Source organism: Bufo bufo, chromosome 6, assembly GCF_905171765.1.
Source record: "Bufo bufo chromosome 6, aBufBuf1.1, whole genome shotgun sequence".
NCBI classification, from domain to species: Eukaryota; Metazoa; Chordata; class Amphibia; order Anura; family Bufonidae; genus Bufo; species Bufo bufo.
Window position 1 is genome coordinate 29291065 of NC_053394.1, and position 21387 is coordinate 29312451.

Genomic DNA, 21387 nt, shown 5'->3' on the forward strand with positions numbered 1-21387 from the left:
TATACACCTTCTTGTATATAGTGATATGGAACATGCTGGTATAACCAGGGCATCTCCTGTATAGTAAAAAAAAGGGGGTCAGTCAGCACATCCCAAAGCACCACATAATTGCAAATGCTAAACTAACAAGTTAGAGATACTTGGCAAATCGTTTTGTACAAAATTATTTGAGCCCGTCTGCCGAACGTCAAGGCAATCTCTAGTTAGACGGGTTCCTAAAACTAAATATACCTGTTATGTGCCATAGCGGCTATCATATAATTCAGAAAGTGTAGGTTCCACTTACATGCTGGATCTGCCTGAATTTCTGTCATTTTCGGTGCCAAAATGGCCTCCATTGAATCCAGGGAAGGCAGTTACCAGCATGCACGCCGGGCCCACTCCACACCACCCCTGGCGCCACATGGTCACCAAGGACTGCAATGAGAGACCACACACTATCTCTCTCCTGGTGCCAGATGGCTTCAGTGAGTGAGGTGGAGCAGGCCAAGCTATATACTAACACTAATTAAAATCAACCTGTGGGACAGACGAGCTGAAAGGAGTGCACGACTAACTAGAGATTGCCTTGACGTTCGGCAGACGGGCTCAAATAATTTTGTACAAAACGATTTGCCAAGTATCTCTAACTTGTTAGTTTAGCATTTGCAATTATGTGGTGCTTTGGGATGTGCTGACTGACCCCCTTTTTTATATCTCCTGTATATAATTATATATGTACAGCTGGTATAAGTTATACATCTTCTTGTATACAGTGATATGGACCACGCTGGTATAACCTGGGCATCTCCTGTATATAATTATATATCTACAGCTGGTATAAGTTATACATCTTCTTGTATATAGTGATATGGACCACGCTGGTATAACCTGGGTATCTCCTATATATAATTATATATGTACAGCTGGTATACGTTATACATCTTCTTGTATATAGTGATATGGAGCATGCTGGTATAACCTGGGCATCTCCTGTATATAATTATATATGTACAGCTGGTATAAGTTATACATCTTCTTGTATATAGTGATATGGACCACGCTGGTATAACCTGGGTATCTCCTATATATAATTATATATGTACAGCTGGTATACGTTATACATCTTCTTGTATATAGTGATATGGAGCATGCTGGTATAACCTGGGCATCTCCTGTATATAATTATATATGTACAGCTGGTATAAGTTATACATCTTCTTGTATATAGTGATATGGACCATGCTGGTATAACCTGGGCATCTCCTGTATATAATTATATATCTACAGCTGGTATAAGTTATACATCTTCTTGTATATAGTGATATGGACCACGCTGGTATAACCTGGGCATCTCCTGTATATAATTATATATGTACAGCTGGTATAAGTTATACATCTTCTTGTATATAGTGATATGGACCATGCTGGTATAACCTGGGTATCTCCTGTATATAATTATATATGTACAGCTGGTATACGTTATACATCTTCTTGTATATAGTGATATGGAGCATGCTGGTATAACCTGGGCATCTCCTGTATATAATTATATATGTACAGCTGGTATAAGTTATACATCTTCTTGTATATAGTGATATGGAGCATGCCGGTATAACCTGGGTATCTCCTGTATATAATTATATATGTACAGCTGGTATAAGTTATACTTCTTCTTGTATATAGTGATATGGAGCATGCTGGTATAACCTGGGCATCTCCTGTATATAATTATATATGTACAGCTGGTATAAGTTATACATCTTCTTGTATATAGTGATATGGACCATGCTGGTATAACCTGGGCATCTCCTGTATATAATTATATATGTACAGCCGGTATAAGTTATACATCTTCCTGTATATAGTGATATGGACCACGCTGGTATAACCTGGGTATCTCCTGTATATAATTATATATGTACAGCTGGTATAAGTTATACATCTTCTTGTATATAGTGATATGGACCATGCTGGTATAACATGGGCATCTCCTGTATATAATTATATATGTACAGCTGGTATAAGTTATACATCATCATGTATATCGTGATATGGACCATGCTGGTATAACCTGGGCATCTCCTGTATATAATTATATATGTACAGCTGGTATAACCTGGGTATCTCCTGAATATAATTATATATGTACAGCTGGTATAAGTTATATATCTTCTTGTATATAGTGATATGGAGCATGCTGGTATAACCTGGGCATCTCCTGTATATAATTATATATGTACAGCTGGTATAAGTTATACATCTTCTTGTATATAGTGATATGGACCATGCTGGTATAACCTGGGCATCTCCTGTATATAATTATATATGTACAGCTGGTATAAGTTATACATCTTCTTGTATATAGTGATATGGACCATGCTGGTATAACCTGGGCATCTCCTGTATATAATTATATATGTACAGCTGGTATAACCTGGGTATCTCCTGAATATAATTATATATGTACAGCTGGTATAAGTTATACATCTTCTTGTATATAGTGATATGGACCATGCTGGTATAACCTGGGTATCTCCTGTATATAATTATATATGTACAGCTGGTATAAGTTATACATCTTGTATATAGTGATATGGACCATGCTGGTATAACCTGGGCATCTCCTGTATATAATTATATATGTACAGCTGGTATAAGTTATACATCTTCTTGTATATAGTGATATGGACCATGCTGGTATAACCCGGGTATCTCCTGTATATAATTATATATGTACAGCTGGTATAAGTTATACATCTTCTTGTATATAGTGATATGGACCATGCTGGTATAACCTGGGTATCTCCTGTATATAATTATATATGTACAGCTGGTATAACCTGGGTATCTCCTGAATATAATTATATATGTACAGCTGGTATAAGTTATACATCTTCTTGTATATAGTGATATGGACCATGCTGGTATAACCTGGGTATCTCCTGTATATAATTATATATGTACAGCTGGTATAAGTTATACATCTTGTATATAGTGATATGGACCATGCTGGTATAACCTGGGCATCTCCTGTATATAATTATATATGTACAGCTGGTATAAGTTATACATCTTCTTGTATATAGTGATATGGACCATGCTGGTATAACCCGGGTATCTCCTGTATAATTATATATGTACAGCTGGTATAAGTTATACATCTTCTTGTATATAGTGATATGGACCATGCTGGTATAACCTGGGTATCTCCTGTATATAATTATATATGTACAGCTGGTATACGTTATACATCTTCTTGTATATAGTGATATGGACCATGCTGGTATAACCTGGGCATCTCCTGTATATAATTATATATGTACAGCTGGTATACGTTATACATCTTCTTGTATATAGTGATATGGACCATGCTGGTATAACCTGGGTATCTCCTGTATATAATTATATATGTACAGCTGGTATAAGTTATACATCTTCTTGTATATAGTGATATGGACCATGCTGGTATAACCTTGGTATCTCCTGTATATAATTATATATGTACAGCTGGTATAAGTTATACATCTTGTATATAGTGATATGGACCATGCTGGTGTAACCTGGGCATCTCCTGTATATAATTATATATGTACAGCTGGTATAAGTTATACATCTTCTTGTATATAGTGATATGGACCATGCTGGTATAACCCGGGTATCTCCTGTATATAATTATATATGTACAGCTGGTATAAGTTATACATCTTCTTGTATATAGTGATATGGACCATGCTGGTATAACCTGGGCATCTCCTGTATATAATTATATATGTACAGCTGGTATACGTTATACATCTTCTTGTATATAGTGATATGGACCATGCTGGTATAACCTGGGCATCTCCTGTATATAATTATATATGTACAGCTTGTATAAGTTATATATCTTCTTGTATATAGTGATATGGACCATGCTGGTATAACCTGGGTATCTCCTGTATATAATTATATATGTACAGCTGGTATAAGTTATACATCTTGTATATAGTGATATGGACCATGCTGGTGTAACCTGGGCATCTCCTGTATATAATTATATATGTACAGCTGGTATAAGTTATACATCTTCTTGTACATAGTGATATGGACCATGCTGGTCTAACCTGGGCATATCCTGTATATAATTATATATGTACAGCCGGTATAAGTTATACATCTTCCTGTATACAGTGATATGGACCACGCTGGTATAACCTTAGTATCTCCTGTATATAATTATATATGTACAGCTGGTATAAGTTATACATCTTCTTGTATATAGTGATATGGACCATGCTGGTATAACATGGGCATCTCCTGTATATAATTATATATGTACAGCTGGTATAAGTTATACATCATCATGTATATCGTGATATGGACCATGCTGGTATAACCTGGGCATCTCCTGTATATAATTATATATGTACAGCTGGTATAACCTGGGTATCGCCTGTATATAATTATATATGTACAGCTGGTATAAGTTATACATCATCATGTATATCGTGATATGGACCATGCTGGTATAACCTGGGCATCTCCTGTATATAATTATATATGTACAGCTGGTATAAGTTATACATCTTCTTGTATATAGTGATATGGACCATGCTGGTATAACCTGGGTATCTCCTGTATATAATTATATATGTACAGCTGGTATAAGTTATACATCTTCTTGTATATAGTGATATGGACCATGCTGGTATAACCTGGGCATATCCTGTATATAATTATATATGTACAGCTGGTATAAGTTATACATCTTCTTGTATATAGTGCTATGGAGCACGCTGGTATAACCTGGGCATCTCCTGTATATAATTATATATGTACAGCTGGTATAACCTGGGTATCTCCTGTATATAGTTATATATGTACAGCTGGTATAAGTTATACATCTTCTTGTATATAGTGATATGGACCATGCTGGTATAACCTGGGTATCTCCTGTATATAGTTATATATGTACAGCTGGTATAAGTTATACATCTTCTTGTATATAAGATAAGATGCCTTTATTGTCACTGTACAATACAATGTAATACAATGCAAAAAGGTTAGAAGAGATCCAGCTCCACTTTGATAAAGGAAAGTATTTATTTTGCTTGCGGTAAAATCTCATCCATCGGTTTACATAAATAGCAGTCTTGTCTACGCGTTTCGGGCTACCAAAGACAAATTTCAGCCCTTCCTCATGACACAGTAAGACCTTAAAAATGAGACATTTTAAAGGGGAAAGTGCACCTGTGTTCACTAATTGTTTCCACAGGACTGCAACCGCCCCCAAGAAAAGGTGCCACACCTTCAAATAGCTCTTCTCATGTAAATAAAAGAAAAAACACAAAAGTAACATTAACCATACATATACATAGTGAGAAATAACTATGCAAAGAAGATAAAGAAAAATGAGGGGATACGCATAATATATATGCTAGATGTATACAAAACATTTTGCTGAAAAATAGTGGACGCATAGTAATCATAAGTAAGTCATATTAGATATAAGGAGAAATTAAAAAAATCTCCTAAAAGTGTTCTCTGGTTAAACAAAAAATAAACAAAAATGAATATAAACACAAGAAATCTGTATTTTCCATATGCTGTATATCTGTTTTGTTTGTATTGGGACTATGAGTATATAAGTTATTGCTGCAGGATCAGATCTAGACGCTTATTTAAGCCGTCTGGTTGGCGTGTATTCAAGGAAAAAATCCCAAAAGACTCTCTGTTTAATAATTTTCTTCTGTGGTCTCCTCCATGTTTAGGCAAGAAAACTTTTTCTATACCTCGTACCACCATATCTGATGTGTCCCCGCCATGGCAAATAGCAAAATGCAGACATTGCGATTGCCATGGTGGGGCACATCAGAGATGTGTTTCCGTATTCTGGACTTTATTGCATTGATAGTACAACCCACGTATTGAATATTACATTTTTTGCATGTGATTAAATAAACAGCATGGGTTGTGTTGCAATTGAGATATGCCTTCACTGGGAAGACTCTATTATTTGAAGCTGAAACAAAGGTCTTGGAAATTAACATGTGTGCGCAGCAAATGCACCTGTGATGTCCACACCTAAAACTCCCCTTAGTCCTAAGCCAGACTGGTTGCGATTTTTTCTCTTCCTGATACAGGCTGGGGCTGATATAGATCGCAATGGTGGGCGCTCTTCTAGCCGCACATTTTACCCCATCCGCGACTATATCAGTCCATTCTTTATCATATGCTAGGACAGGAAAATGTTTCTTTATAATGTGACATATTTGTAAGTACTCTGTACTATATGGAGTCACAAAAAAGTTTTTATTATTATTATTTCTCCTACCACTGCCATTAGTGTTATCATTTTTATTAATTCTTTTACCCGTATTAGAAGGTGAACCCTCCTCCAGCAATGATTTTTCCTGTCTAGGATAAAGGAGGGATCCTTTTTCAATGGTTGAGACCTGTTGTATAGCATCCTCTACATGTTTTTTTTTAATTTCTCCTTATATATAATATGACTTTTACTATGCGTCCACTATTTTTCAGCAAAATGTTTTGTATACATCTAGCATATATATTATGCGTATCCCCTCATTTTTCTTTATCTTCTTTGCATAGTTATTTCGCACTATGTATATGTATGGTTAATGTTACTTTTGTGTTTTTTCTTTTATTTTCGTGAGAAGAGGTATTTGAAGGTGTGGCCCCTTTTCTTGGGGGCGGTTGCAGTTCTGTGGACACAGGTGCACTTTCCCCTTTAAAATGTCTCATTTTTAAGGTCTTACTGTGTCATGAGGAAGGGCTGAAATCTGTCTTTGGTAGCCCGAAACGCGTAGACAAGACTGCTATTTATGTAAACCGATGGATGAGATTTTACCGCAAGCAAAATAAATACTTTCCTTTATCAAAGTGGAGCTGGATCTTCTTCTAACCTTTTTGCATACAGTTACCCGTTACCTGACCCGGGTTATCCGTGCTCACAGCTGAAGGAGGGGCAGGTGAGAGCTGCTGAACTTTCTTTCTTTAATGTGATACAATGTACAATACAATGAAATGTTGTTTGGAGCAATCCTAGATGCCATGGACAGAGGAACAAGAACTGACATTTAAACTAAAGCATTACACTAGAAAAACAAACAAACATTGCACTAGAAAGCATTACTATTCCCAGTTCACAGCATATATATATATATATAGCAAGAGCAAAGTAGGAAGTGCTTGTGAGTATATATACACCCTGATCAGACACCACTGCAGACAAGAGATCATCATGGGGTCATGAATGCAGCCGTCACTTTCAGTCTGTGGTAGTTTCTATCCTTGGAAGGGGCAATAATCTCCAAGCATTTAGGAGACTGATTGTTTTGGGGTAAAAGCTGTTCTTCAGCCTAGTGGTGCGGGCATGTAGGGCTCTAAGACGCCTACCGGAGGGTAGGGGAATGAAAAGGCTGTGGCCGGGGTGAGTTGGATCCCCGCAGATAATTTTTGCCCTGTTGCTGCAGCGAGCAGTGAAGATGTCCTCCAGTGATGGTAGCTGAGTACCAGTGATTCTGCCAGCCATTCTGAGGATGCGCTTGAGGGTCTTCTTGTCCTCAGAAGAGCAGCCGGAGGACCACCCTGTAATGCAGGATGTGATAACAGATTCTATGGTGCAGCTGTTTTGGGAGTTGTGCTTTCTTCAGACTCCTCAGAAAATGAAGCCTCTGAAGGCCTTTTTTGGTAATTTCTGTTGTGTTTTTTTATCCATGACAGGTCCTGACTAATATGAACTCCCAAGAATCTGAAACTTTGAACTATCTCCACGTTTCCACCATTAATGCTAATGGGATGGTGTCCATTTTGTTTCTTCTTCCTAAAATCCAGAATCAGCTCCTTTGTTTTCTTGGTATTGAGCAGGAGGTTGTCGTTCTTACTCCATCTCTCTAGGTTCTCAACCTCTTTCCTATAGGCTGTTTCATCATTGTTGGAGATCAGGCCTATCACGGTCGTGTCATCTGCACATTGTATAATGGTATTGGTATTGTGAATAGGTTTACAGTCATTTGTGAAGAGGGAATAAAGGAGAGGGCTCCACACCCAGCCTTGCGGTACCCCAGTGTTTAGTGTTAAGGATGAAGAGAAGGGCTTGCCCAGGCGTACGACTTGTGGTCTTTTTGTAAGAAAATCCAGTATCCAGTTGCACAGGTGTGAGCTGAGACCCAAGCTGTTCAGTTTCGTTGCCAACTTGTTGGAAGGGATGGTGTTAAAGGCCGAGCTGTAATCAATGAACAGCATCCGCACATAGCTGTCTCTCTGCTCCAGTGTGACAGCGCAGTGTGAAGGGTCAGTGACACAGCATCCTCAGCCGACCTATGTGCTCTGTAAGCAAACTGCTATTGGTCCATGGAGGTGCAGATCTTGCTCTTCATGTGCCTGAGGACAAGTTGTTCAAAACACTTCATAGCAATAGGAGTGAGATCCACCGGGCAATAATCACTTAAGGTCTTCACCCCGGCCTGTTTTGGAATTGGGACAATTGTGGAGGACTTCAGGCAAGTGGGGACAATGGCCGGCTCTAGTGAGCTGTTAAACATACTGGTAAACACTGTTTTCAGCTGTTTAGCACAGTTTTTTAGGACTTTTCCAGGAACTTCATCAGGGCCAGCTGCTTTGCGGGGATTAATGTGGCTTAAGGCCCATTCTACCTCATGTGCTCCCAGCATCAGGGAACATGATGGAGCCTCTTGCTGGGCTAATCCGATGATCGGCAGCTCATTGTCTTTGTCAAATCGTGCAAAAAAATGATTTAGGTCATCAGGAGAGAAAGAATTTCCGGTGTTGATAGAACAGGTGTTGCTCTTATAATTGGTAATGGACTTGATACTCTGCCACATGCGTCGGGAATCAGAGCTTGTAAAATGATGTTGTATTTGTGTTTTGTAGCAGAGCTTCGCCTCCTTCATGCCCCTCTTCAGATTGGACCTGGCTGTTTTGTACTCCTCTGGGTCTCCCTTTCGGAAAGCAATGTCACGTGCCTTCAAAAGGTTTTGGACATTTCTGTTTATCCATGGTTTCCTATTTGGGAAGGTCCGAATGATTTTGGTATCAGTGACATTGTCCATGCAAAATGTAATATAGGAAAGGACAGAGGAGGCATATATGTTTAAGTCTGTGTGATTTTCCTTTGTAGCTGCCTGTTTAAACAAATCCCAATCTGTGTCCTCAAAACAATCCTGTCGTCTCATTGTGGCTCCTTCAGGCCAAACTCTGATTGTATGCAAAGTAGGCTTAATCCTGGCGATAAGAGGTTTGTATGCTGGAGCCAAAAACAAATGATTGTGATCCGACCTGCCGAGATGGGGGGCAGGTGATGCTGTATAAGCATTTGCTATGTTGCAATAAACACGGTCCAATGTATTTCTCCCCCTAGTTGGGAATTTAACAAACTGGTAAAATTTGAGGAGCACAGTTTTGAGATTGGCTTGGTTAAAATCACCCGCTAAGATGAACACTCCATCTGGATGGATATTTTGCAGACTGTTCGTAATATCATGCAATTTGGACAGTGCCAGCTTAACATTAGCTTGTGGAGGAATATAAACTACGGTGAGATACACGAATTCCCTCGGTAAGTAGAACGGTCTGCATTTAAGTGATATAGTGATATGGACCACAATGGTATAACCTGGGCATCTCCTGTATATAATTATATATGTACAGCTGGTATACGTTATACATCTTCTTGTATATAGTGATATGGACCGTGCTGGTATAACCTGGGCATCTTCTGTATATAATTATATATGTACAGCTGGTATAAGTTATACATCTTCCTGTATATAGTGATATGGACCATGCTGGTATAACCTGGGTATCTCCTGTATATAATTATATATGTACAGCTGGTATAAGTTATACATCTTCCTGTATATAGTGATATGGACCATTCTGGTATAACCTGGGTATCTCCTGTATATAATTATATATGTACAGCTGGTATAAGTTATACATCTTCCTGTATATAGTGATATGGACCATTCTGGTATAACCTGGGTATCTCCTGTATATAATTATATATGTACAGCTGGTATAAGTTATACATCTTCTTGTATATAGTGATATGGACCATGCTGGTATAACCTGGGTATCTCCTGTATATAATTATATATGTACAGCTGGTATAAGTTATACATCTTCTTGTATATAGTGATATGGAGCATGCTGGTATAACCTGGGTATCTCCTGTATATAATTATATATGTACAGCTGGTATAAGTTATACATCTTCCTGTATATAGTGATATGGACCATTCTGGTATAACCTGGGTATCTCCTGTATATAATTATATATGTACAGCTGGTATAAGTTATACATCTTCTTGTATATAGTGATATGGACCACGATGGTATAACCTGGGTATCTCCTGTATATAATTATATATGTACAGCTGGTATAAGATATACATCTTCTTGTATATAGTGATATGGACCATGCTGGTATAACCTGGGTATCTCCTGTATATAATTATATATGTACAGCCGGTATAAGTTATACATCTTCTTGTATATAGTGATATGGACCATGCTGGTATAACCTGGGCATCTCCTGTATATAATTATATATGTACAGCTGGTATAAGTTATACATCTTCTTGTATATAGTGATATGGACCATGCTGGTATAACCTGGGTATCTCCTGTATATAATTATATATGTACAGCTGGTATAAGTTATACATCTTCTTGTATATAGTGATATGGACCATGCTGGTATAACCTGGGTATCTCCTGTATATAATTACATATGTACAGCTGGTATAAGTTATACATCTTCCTGTATATCATGATATGGACCATGCTGGTATAACCTGGGCATCTCCTGTATATAGTTATATATGTAGAGCTGGTATAAGTTATACATCATCATGTATATCGTGATATGGACTAGAAGATCCTGTACTGTCTGTATAGCGCATATTACATAGTTACCCTTTTAGTAAATGTCCTGCTGTATCAGTCTTAAGACAAGGTTTGGGTATTAGCTTCCAAGAGACCTCCAGCTGTAGACAATGCTGTTTCATCCTTTTGATCCTCATCAGTTTCAAGCAGTAAACTGGTTGGCTCTGAGACTATGGCTGAACTTAGCCAACCAGAAGGCTGCGGTGATGAGGTCTACATACCAAAACCGTTCTGCTAAAAAACCAGTGTCAGGCAGTTACCTTACTGATCCACCGTCAATCTTGTTCTGCCACTTTCCAGTCACCTGTTGGTCTCTACTTCTTGGTCATGTCCACAGTGATTGGCTAAGCGATCGTTTCCTGTGTGTCATCAAGATCCAGGAAGTAGAGATGAGGAAGTGGTGAAAAAGGAGCAATAAGGTCAGTAATATATGTAAAATAGTAGGGCACACCTACACCTGGATCAGCATAGAAACAATATAATTGTAGCAATATAGATCGTTTATTATAAAATATCAGCACATCAAAATTCACCAATAGTGGTATAATAACCATAAAATACATAGAAAGTTAGTATATAATTTAGTACATGCACATAGTGAAAAAGTAGAGGCAAAAAGACATCATTGAAACGTAAAAAAAACATAAATAAAACTTGGAAAATATATTAGAATGAAGGTCCCTTAGGAACACTATATGATGATAGGATCCCAACTATATAAGATCAGGCTTTTGTAGGCGCTGAAATGAATCCCAACTGATTGTATTGAGGAGTGTCATATAGTACAGTCACCTGTATATCGAAGTTTATGCTGTTGATATCTTGCGATAAATCTTCTTTGTAGTGTTAAGATAATTATGTATAGATATCGCAAGATATTAACACTACAAAGCAGATTTATCAACAGCATAAACTTCAATATACAGGTGACTGTACTATATGATATTCCTCAATTCAATACAATCAGTTGGGATTCATTTCAGCGCCTACAAAAGCCTGATCTTATATAGTTTGGATTCTATCATCATATAGTGTTCCTAAGGGACCTTCATTCTAATATATTTTCCAAGTTTTATTTCAGTTTTTTTTACGTTTCAATGATGTCTTTTTGCCTCTACTTTTTCACTATGTGCATGTACTAAATTATATACTAACTTTCTATGTATTTTATGGTTATTATACCACTATTGGTGAATTTTGATGTGCTGATATTTTATAATAAACGATCTATATTGCTACAATTATATTGTTTCTAGGCTGATCCAGGTGTAGGTGTGCCCTACTATTTTACATAACTTTTTGTCTATTATTCAGATTGGGTGGATCTTGCAGCAGGTGCAACCCTTTCCTTGCTGGTCGGAGGGTGAGACATCTCAACAGTTTTTTTCAAGGTCAGTAACATGACTTCTTTTATTGTTTTTCACCATTCCAAAGCCCATTTTTGGACCCTTTTGAAGGACTGTCCTGTGAAATGTTGGACTGTCTGCAAGTATGACATTTAAGCACCTATAGAAATGTATATAGTGTACCTCCAGATTGCTTACATGGTATGTCCTAAAAGTAGCCATATGTACAAAAGTATGCGGAAGCATTTCCTTTAGGGAAGAATATCTGTATATAGTATTGTACATAGGCCCAGAGTCCAGTCTGGAGCTGTAAGGGCTCATGCATCTATTCACTTCAATGGGGCCACCACGTGCTTTCCTCATTCGCATGTCCATTCAGGGGCACCTGCAAAAAAAAAAAATAGAACGTATCCTATTGTTGTCCGTATTACGGACAAGTTTAGGACAGTTCTATACAGGGCAGGTCATTTTGTTCCACAAAATGCGGAATGCGCACAGCCGGTATCTGTGTTTTGCGCACCGCAAAAAAAAACGACTGCGGCCGTAAGCAGGAGCCCTAAGGCTTGAGGTTGGTGGGACTTTATGCTGCTGTATCTAGGATGCATTACAAGGTTATAAGACTGTAGCAGCGTTTAAAGTCAGTGCAAAAAAGGACTTTGGACAATGGGAGGATTCTTAAAGGACTGATGACCTATCTTCACTGATGGCACGGTACCATACACTAGCTCTCATCACTTAAATAGGTTCAGATTTTTTTGGGGAGTAGGTAAGTGCCCCCATGGCTATACTCCCAGAAGACCACTATAATGACGTGAAATCCTCTGCTCGATTGAAGTTTGGTCCCACAGAACCGCAGGGGCCGGCTTTTATATTTGTATTGCGGTGGGGTCCATATTTATCTGGTCGCTGCTGCTAAGTTCATGCTCCATCATTCCACAGCTGCCTCTGCAGGGCCCACCTCTTTGGGAATCAACATCCTGTTGACGGGCTTCACGTGAAAGCTGCAAGCAGTGACCTGTTACCTGTGCATCATGTGACCCAGTGACAGGTCATCACTGCAGCCAAGGACTGGCTCCAGCAGTCATGAGCCGCCCATCGACAGGATGTTGATTCCCAGAGACATGCGAGGTGGCCATGCAGCAACGTAGCCAGAATCCAGCAGCAGGGACCAAGTATGAACCTTACCGCAGGTCCATCCACTCTGAAGAGGTCTGCTGAAAGAGTTTAGCCTTGGTTAACCCCTTCAAGGGTTGTCCAATCCCCAACAGAAATGGAGATTGGGCAGTTTCAGGGTCAGTGGGAAGGCCCTTCAGCCATACTTGTCAACTTTCCCACCGTTGCTGGGACAATCCCATGAAAAGGGCAGTGCTTACTCAGTGTGCTTTAGGGGTCGGTGTTCAAATGCCTCAAATTTTACATGTTTATAAGTATGCCTAACTAATGTATGGGTCAAATATTGGGAGCCATGCATGCACAGCCTTCCCTGGAGCCAGGCATCTCCATTTTAGGGTCTGGGCTGTCCGAGCTCCCCTCCCAACATACCATAAATTTGTATAGTAAGAAAACTTCTCTACATGACCTCCTTAACAGGGACCAGTGGGAAGCAAAGCATGTGGTCGTAAACAGGGTAAGACTGCCAGCTGCTCGCAATCACGTGATCGCTGACCGATATGGGAGGATGCAAGGATTTGGAGTCACCCAGGGGGGCATGGTTAGTCATAGAAGTAGTGAGAGCCCCTTGCGGTCGCGTGTTGAGGCCTCAGCTCACTGCCAAGTAATAGACATAGCATACGACTAGAGCATGCGCAGTACGATAAAAGGACAGAGATATATTCACGCCTCACACACTCCAAGGACTCAGGTCTGAAGTTGTAACAGAAAACGTTCGCTTTTTATAGTAAAGGTTTCAACCATGAATTCACATCATGCCCAGTACAGATGTACATGCCTCATCACAAATGTCATCATAGCCCTTATACCCAAGAGTCCGCAGGCGGCCATGTACTAACAGCTCTACCAGCCAACAGCATGCAAAAAGGGCACACCCGAGGTAAAGGCAATACAAGCGGTATAAACATAGGCAGACAGCATAGAGATGGAGTCAAAACTCAGCACCAACCTTATACATAAGGGAAAAAGGCAAAAAAAAATACAAATAAAAAATTGTGCTCTGGTTTTATAGTGAAAAGTCAGAGACGAGGTTAACGACTGGTTAAAGATTACATGCCACGGCCTCGACTGTTCATTGTGCGTATTATTATGGGCCTTATCCAGCATTCTCAACTTATGGCCTATCCGTCACTTGGACAAGTGGAACTGCAGTACCAGGAGCTGCCACACTCTTATGCAGGGCGCTGTGCCTAGATAAGCAATGAATTTCTGGGGAGTCCCTGAGGTTGGAACCCCAATGGTCGTACATTGCTGGCCTATCCTAAGGCCATCAACTGAAAATCCCAAATAACCCCCTTAAAAGAAAAGGTGATTGTTTTCTGAGGGCCTTCGTCCTCCTCAGAAAGTGGGCGAGTGCAAAGAGAAAGAGAAGAGTCAAAATATTGCAGAGGAGCAAGGGCAGGAAAGGCAACCACGAGAAAACATTCCCTGTAAATGTAAGCCCTGAGCCGTCAGCCCCTTTTACAGTTCTATCTGCTCCCTGGAAACCTATTTGACAACCAGCACACTCACCAGTATGATGATGGGTCCGGGACCATGGAAGTAATGTGCGGGTGAGAACTATAACGGTGTCCTTCAGAGGTCTAGGTGAGACTAGTCTAGGCAGACATAGTTATGCGGAACTTTCTTTGACACGAGGGCTTACATCTACTGGGAATTGCTCTTAAAGGGAGTCTGTCACCTATTTTGAGCATTTTAGACCGCTCGTATCACATTGTAGCACAGTTGCCCAACATAAAAATAGTACCTGTAGTGTGTCTGTCCCACGTCCAGAAGCTGGGGAAAAAACACTTTATAAAGATATGCAAAGTGCCCAGGGGCAGCATTATGGCCGCAAGTGCCCAGACCCTTTCCGATGTGCCCACATAACCGCTCCTTTGACAAACCCTCCTCTGGCTTGGACATCTCGGGCGAGCGCCGGTCACCCAGCACTGGTGCGAGATCTCCAAGTCAGAAGAGGAGGAGGAGGGCAGGCCGGAGGACTGCAAGGGGAGCGGTTATGTGGGCACATGGGAAAGGGTCTGGGCACTTGCGGCCATAACACCGCCCCCCTGGGCACTTTGGCTAGTGTTTATTTCAGCTTCTGGACGTGGGACAGACACAATAAAGGCACTGTTTTTATGTTGGGCAACTATGCTATAACGCGATATGAGCGGTCTAAAAACACTCAAAGTAGGTGACAGACTCCCTTTAAGGTTTTGACTCCATTGTGACACGGGGTCACTGCTAGGTAGGGATAGATCTGCAAAATAACGGCGAGGCCAGCTGGAGCAGAGGAAGCCTGCTGGAAACCACGCAGCGACTCCACAGTTACATGTTGGTGGCGCTTCAGATTCAATGTGAAGGGGAGAACTGCACAATGAAAATCAGCAACATGACAGAGTGAGGATCAGGAGTGAGCTGAATTTCTAAGGCTGACTTTTCCCAAAGGCCAACTACACTCCACCCGTACCACAAATCTGCTGCGTCTGAACTCAGGCCAGAAGTCTTAACGGGTATTCCCATCTTAGACAATGGGGGCATATCGCTAGGAAAGATTGACAAGACTAGAAATTGACAAGTAATATATTCTCTGTGCAGATTTGCTAACCTGTACTATATTTACTGGTACCGTATTGGGCTGCAGATTTACCACCGGAAGAGATGCTGGTGGTTTTACTGTGTCTGGAGCACAACTTCAATGGGGAGAAGTCAGACAAAGACATTTGGAATTGCCGAGACTGTCAAAAGCCGTTGGCCTCCATTCTTCCCCTACTGGCAGGTGACCCCGTGTAGTCATGGTGCTCTCGCCTTAATTTTTAAATCCCTAAACTGAAATGAGAAGATCTGGATGAGCAGTGTAGAGAGAAAGAAACGAGGAGTTTAACCATTGTATTACGTGAACCATGCCGGATCAGAAATTGTAAAAAGAAACAGAATATAATGTACAAAAAACATAACGTGGTAAATGCAGACTGTACATACAGTTCTCTACACGACATTTACAGAAAGGCTTCGCTTATTGTTTTTTTAAGCCTCCGCAGCCCACCAATGTCCCCCCCCCCCTCTGCCAATACTTCAGGGGGTCCAGCTTACTCACAAGCTTAGGTTTTTGTGTCCTGCCCCGTATCTAAAAGGCCCCTATTACCAAGTGCTATGTGTTATCACCTTTTCTCTGGCTTACAGAAAGAAAAAATTGGCAATGTGAACCTCCCAGCGAGGGAGGAAGAAAAATAGAAATCCTCTGAAATCCGCGACTGAAATAGGAGAAGGCAATGAAATATCAGGTACTGAAATCAGGACGACATAAAAACAAATCTTGGGGAGCGCGCTGCTCCGAGGGTGAGGGCCCATGCAAACAACCAACAGAACATTATAGACATTTGCTGAGACGCTGTTCGCTCGTGAAGTTTAGTATGCATAGGAAGAGTCCAGACAACCTGCGGGTAAAGCTGCCGCCATCTTGCATGATTCCCTAAGTTGCAATCTGTCTCCGTAGCTTATTCTGCAGAGGAATAAAACAGTCTTCATAGGCTTCTTCCGAGAATAACAGAATCCTTAGGGAATCCCTCCATTTTGGCAATCTCAAAGCAGCCGAGCTTGCTGTAGAAATCCAGGATTCGTTTATCGTCAGGTTTCACCTCGCAGAAAGCACCGCGTGAACCTAAAACGCATGGAGAGAAATAGTTTTCCTTGAATTAGTTCCCATTTTCTAGCACTACTGGACAGCGCTGATATTAGACGTTGAGACATTAAAGGTGTTATACTAAGATCAAAATGTATTCCCTACACAGGATAGTGGAGAAGAATCTGATCGGTGAGGGCCCCACCATTGGGGTCCCTAATACCCCCAATGTATGCAGAAGCAGGAGGTGCAGGCGTCCATTCATCTCTACAGAGCTTGGCTATCTGCCGCCGCCCCATAGAGAAAGAACGGGCTGGCAGTGCGCACACTGCTCCATACATTCAAGCAGATTTGGCACAAGTAGGGTCCCAGTGGTAAGACCACCATTAACAGATGCTTACCCCTAATCCTGGTCTTAGTACAAACACTTTAACGGGAACTTGTCACCCCTGACATGAAGCCCTCTCTGCCATTTTTTAGATATACAGCCTAGATACCGCTCCCAGAGGAGGGTTAGTTACAAATGTCAAAAGACTACTCCTATGTGAGGACTAGGGTTGATAGATTTTACCTGCACTGATACAGTGTAGCAAAATATCAGGGCAGAAGAGAAATGTGTGCTACTAATGATGCCTTTAGCAGGATTGTCTAGACTGGATACAATTGTAACAGACATTCACCTGTGAGAAGTATCCAGGCTGTACAGTATCCTCTAAATATAAACAAGAATGGCAGCAAGCAGAGATCTTGAATGTGATATATATATACACACAGTACAGACCAAAAGTTTGGACACACCTTCTCATTCAAAGAGTTTTCTTTATTTTCATGACTATGAAGGCATCAAAACTATGAATTAACACATGTGGAATTATATACATAACAAACAAGTGTGAAACAACTGAAAATATGTCATATTCTAGGTTCTTCAAAGTAGCCACCTTTTGCTTTGATTACTGCTTTGCACACTCTTGGCATTCTCTTGATGAGCTTCAAGAGGTAGTCCCCTGAAATGGTCTTCTCTTCACAGGTGTGCCCTGTCAGGTTTAATACGTGGGATTTCTTTCCTTATAAATGGGGTTGGGACCATCAGTTGCGTTGAGGAGAAGTCAGGTGGATACACAGCTGATAGTCCTACTGAATAGACTGTTCGAATTTGTATTATGGCAAGAAAAAAGCAGCTAAGTAAAGAAAAACGAGTGGCCATCATTACTTTAAGAAATGAAGGTCAGTCAGTCAGCCAAAAAAATTGGGAAAACTTTGAAAGTAAGGGCTATTTGACCATGAAGGAGAGTGATGGGGTGCTGCGCCAGATGACCTGGCCTCCACAGTCACCGGACCTGAACCCAATTGAGATGGTTTGGGGTGAGCTGGACCGCAGAGTGAAGGCAAAAGGGCCAACAAGTGCTAAGCATCTCTGGGAACTCCTTCAAGACTGTTGGAAGACCATTTCAGGGGACTACCTCTTGAAGCTCATCAAGAGAATGCCAAGAGTGTGCAAAGCAGTAATCAAAGCAAAAGGTGGCTACTTTGAAGAACCTAGAATATGACATATTTTCTGTTTCACACTTGTTTGTTATGTATATAATTCCACATGTGTTAATTCATAGTTTTGATGCCTTCAGTGTGAATCTACAATCTTCATAGTCATGAAAATAAAGAAAACTCTTTGAATGAGAAGGTGTGTCCAAACTTTTGGTCTGTACTGTATATTATATATATATATACACACACACACACACACACACACACATATATATATATATTTACACATCTATACACACACACAGCAAACATAATACGGCAGCACACTGTTATACAGGCAAACGATAGAACTAGGGATAATTCTGGATTACAGTGGTACTATACCTACTATACCTAAAAAAAATGGAATCTCTTCGCACACATTTTTGATCACGTGTATATAAGAAAATTGCATGTATTTTCTTTACATGATCAAACGGCCCGCCCCAGACTTATGGAGCCTCCCTGCCCGAACAGACTTTTCATGGGCCCCCCAGCCGTTCTTTTGATCCTCTCTCACATTGTCAATCTAATAAGCCCAGGGCCAGTGGACTTTCACACTCTGAACGGCAGCATCCACTTGTACACAGACGGTGGATTGATTTCTGCTGTTGTGCAGGACAGCCACTAGAAGCAGCTTCTTCTCACCAACACCGGACAAGTGAGGTGAACAGCAGGGGGCGCCATAACAAGTAGGTAAGCAATATCAACATACAGGAGTATTGCTATAAAATAATTTAAAAACTTCGCCTGTTTTGGGAGATCTGTCAGAGTAATGTCATAATTAATTGTGGGAAAAGCCATGTAAGTTGTATGCACATCATTCTACCAGGATAGGACAATTGCACAGCTTTCCCTCACCCGCCGACTTACCATTGGCTTTAAGAGAAGACAGGAGGCACCCCATCATTCCTTTGGCCACACTCGGATCCGTAACTTTCTTATGAATATCCACTTTTATTAAAGAGGGAAAACTAGCTAGGAATGTATCGGGTAATATTTCTTGTTCCTCGTGAAAACTGAGCATTATTTTCTAAAAGGAAAGACAGAAATAAAAAAAATAAAGTAAGTGGCAGGTATAAGAATGGCTACTGGCGGCCATATTGTTACTGCAATAGTTGTCACCTGTCCAAGAAAAAAAAAAAAAAAACAGGCAGAAGATATGTCTGCAACAATACAGAATACAACTGTTCTTCCGGTGGACGGTCTGGTTATGGTGAAGTAGTGGATGGATTAATCTACGACAGTATGATTTCTAGGGATGTTTTTCCTGACTGCTCCCCTGAGGAAGAAGAAATTCAATGGAGCTAATCTGCTTCTCTGTGTGCAACCTGAGATTAAGCCTTTCGATACCAGAGGTTTTTTTTGTGGTTTTTTTTCTTCCCCGTCTTCCTGGAGCAATACCTTTTTCAGTTACCGTTTACATATCCAGTTTTTTGCAGGACAAGTTGTACTTTCTAAGGGTACTTTCACATTTGCGTTAAAGTTTTCCGGTATTGAGTTCCGTCCTAGGGGCTCAATACCAGAAAAAAACCGCTCTTAATTTTTTCCTAATGCATTCTGAATGGAAAGCAATCCGTTCAGGATGCATCAGGATGTCTTCAGTTCAGTCACTCTTACGGTATTTGGAAGTAGAAAATACCGCTCTCCAGCCAAAAATTCCGGAACACTTGCCGGAATGCCGGATCCAGAATTCATTTCCATTGAAATGTATTAATGCCGGATCCAGTACCGATCCGGTTTCCCGGCCTGCGCATACCTTTAAAAATGTGGAAAAAATAAATAAATACCGGATCCGTTTTTCCAGATGACACCGGAGAGACGGATCCGGTGTTTCAATGCATTTGTCAGCCGGATGCGCATCCGGAAACAAATGCTATCCGTTTGCATACGGATTTCCGGATCCGGCAGGCAGTTCCGGCAACGGAACTTCCTGCCGGAATCCAACAACGCAAGTGTTGATCTGTAGTTTTCATTGATACCATTTTGGAGTGTGTTTGACTTTTTGATCACATTTTATAAAAAAAATTGGGGTAAGAGAAGCGATGAAAAAAAAAAAAAATAATAATTTTATATTTTAATAATACGCGTGTTTTTGGACGTGGTGATGTTATTTATGTATTTTTTTTATTCTAAGGAAAGGGGGCGATTTATATTTTTTCGTAATTTTTAACTTTTTTTTTTTTTAATGTTTTTGTAGCCAGTGTAGGAGCCTACAACACTCATTTTTTTTATTCAATATTACCACGCTCCATACAGAAGCATGGTAATATGTGAATTGCTCATATAAATTCAGCCGTTCTGTCACAAAGGGTCATCTGTTGTCTAGTTCTGTGAATGGTACTTTCACTTTCACTTTGTGCCGGTCATCTAATAAATTTGATCTCTAAATTACTAAAAGGTCTTAAAAACGTATTTAAGTAAGATAAGAATTGAGCCATAATGGAGTGTTTAGGGAGTCAGAGATCAGGAGCCGTCAGCTGAGTTGCCTGACGGAACAAAGTAAAAATTCAAAGCCTGCTACTAGAGAATCTCAAGGCTGCAAAGACAAAGGGGCTCAACATTATATAAAAGACCAATTGAAAAAATTATTTTTAGCTCAAAATGAGTGCAATGCCATAAAAAAAGTTGTCATTAAGATAGGATGACTCCCTACTTGCATTGATTGATGTAGAGGCATCTTGCGGTAGAAACGTTTCTAGCTACCAGGGGTTGTCAGTTTCAAGCACACAACCAGTTGGTTCTTAAACTTCTGGAATTCACATTAACCACCAATTACTTTTTGTTCAGTGGTACCTTTTACCACCAGCTCAGGGGCACTGCGATGGGGATATGGATGATATGGAAGGG

The 21387-nt window shown here is 40.3% G+C and overlaps 1 protein-coding gene across 1 annotated transcript in view; it reads right to left on the reverse strand.

Moving 5' to 3' along the window:
- Positions 1-16267: 16267 nt before the first annotated feature.
- OGA (O-GlcNAcase) overlaps positions 16268-21387 on the reverse strand; it is a 104420-nt gene continuing 99300 nt past the window's right edge. The window contains exons 15-16 of the mRNA XM_040435858.1: positions 19411-19570; positions 16268-17052 (exon numbers count right to left, since the gene is read on the reverse strand). Coding sequence (XP_040291792.1) covers positions 16916-17052; positions 19411-19570 — 297 coding nt within the window. The 3' untranslated portion in view covers positions 16268-16915. The remainder of the gene's footprint in view (positions 17053-19410; positions 19571-21387) is intronic.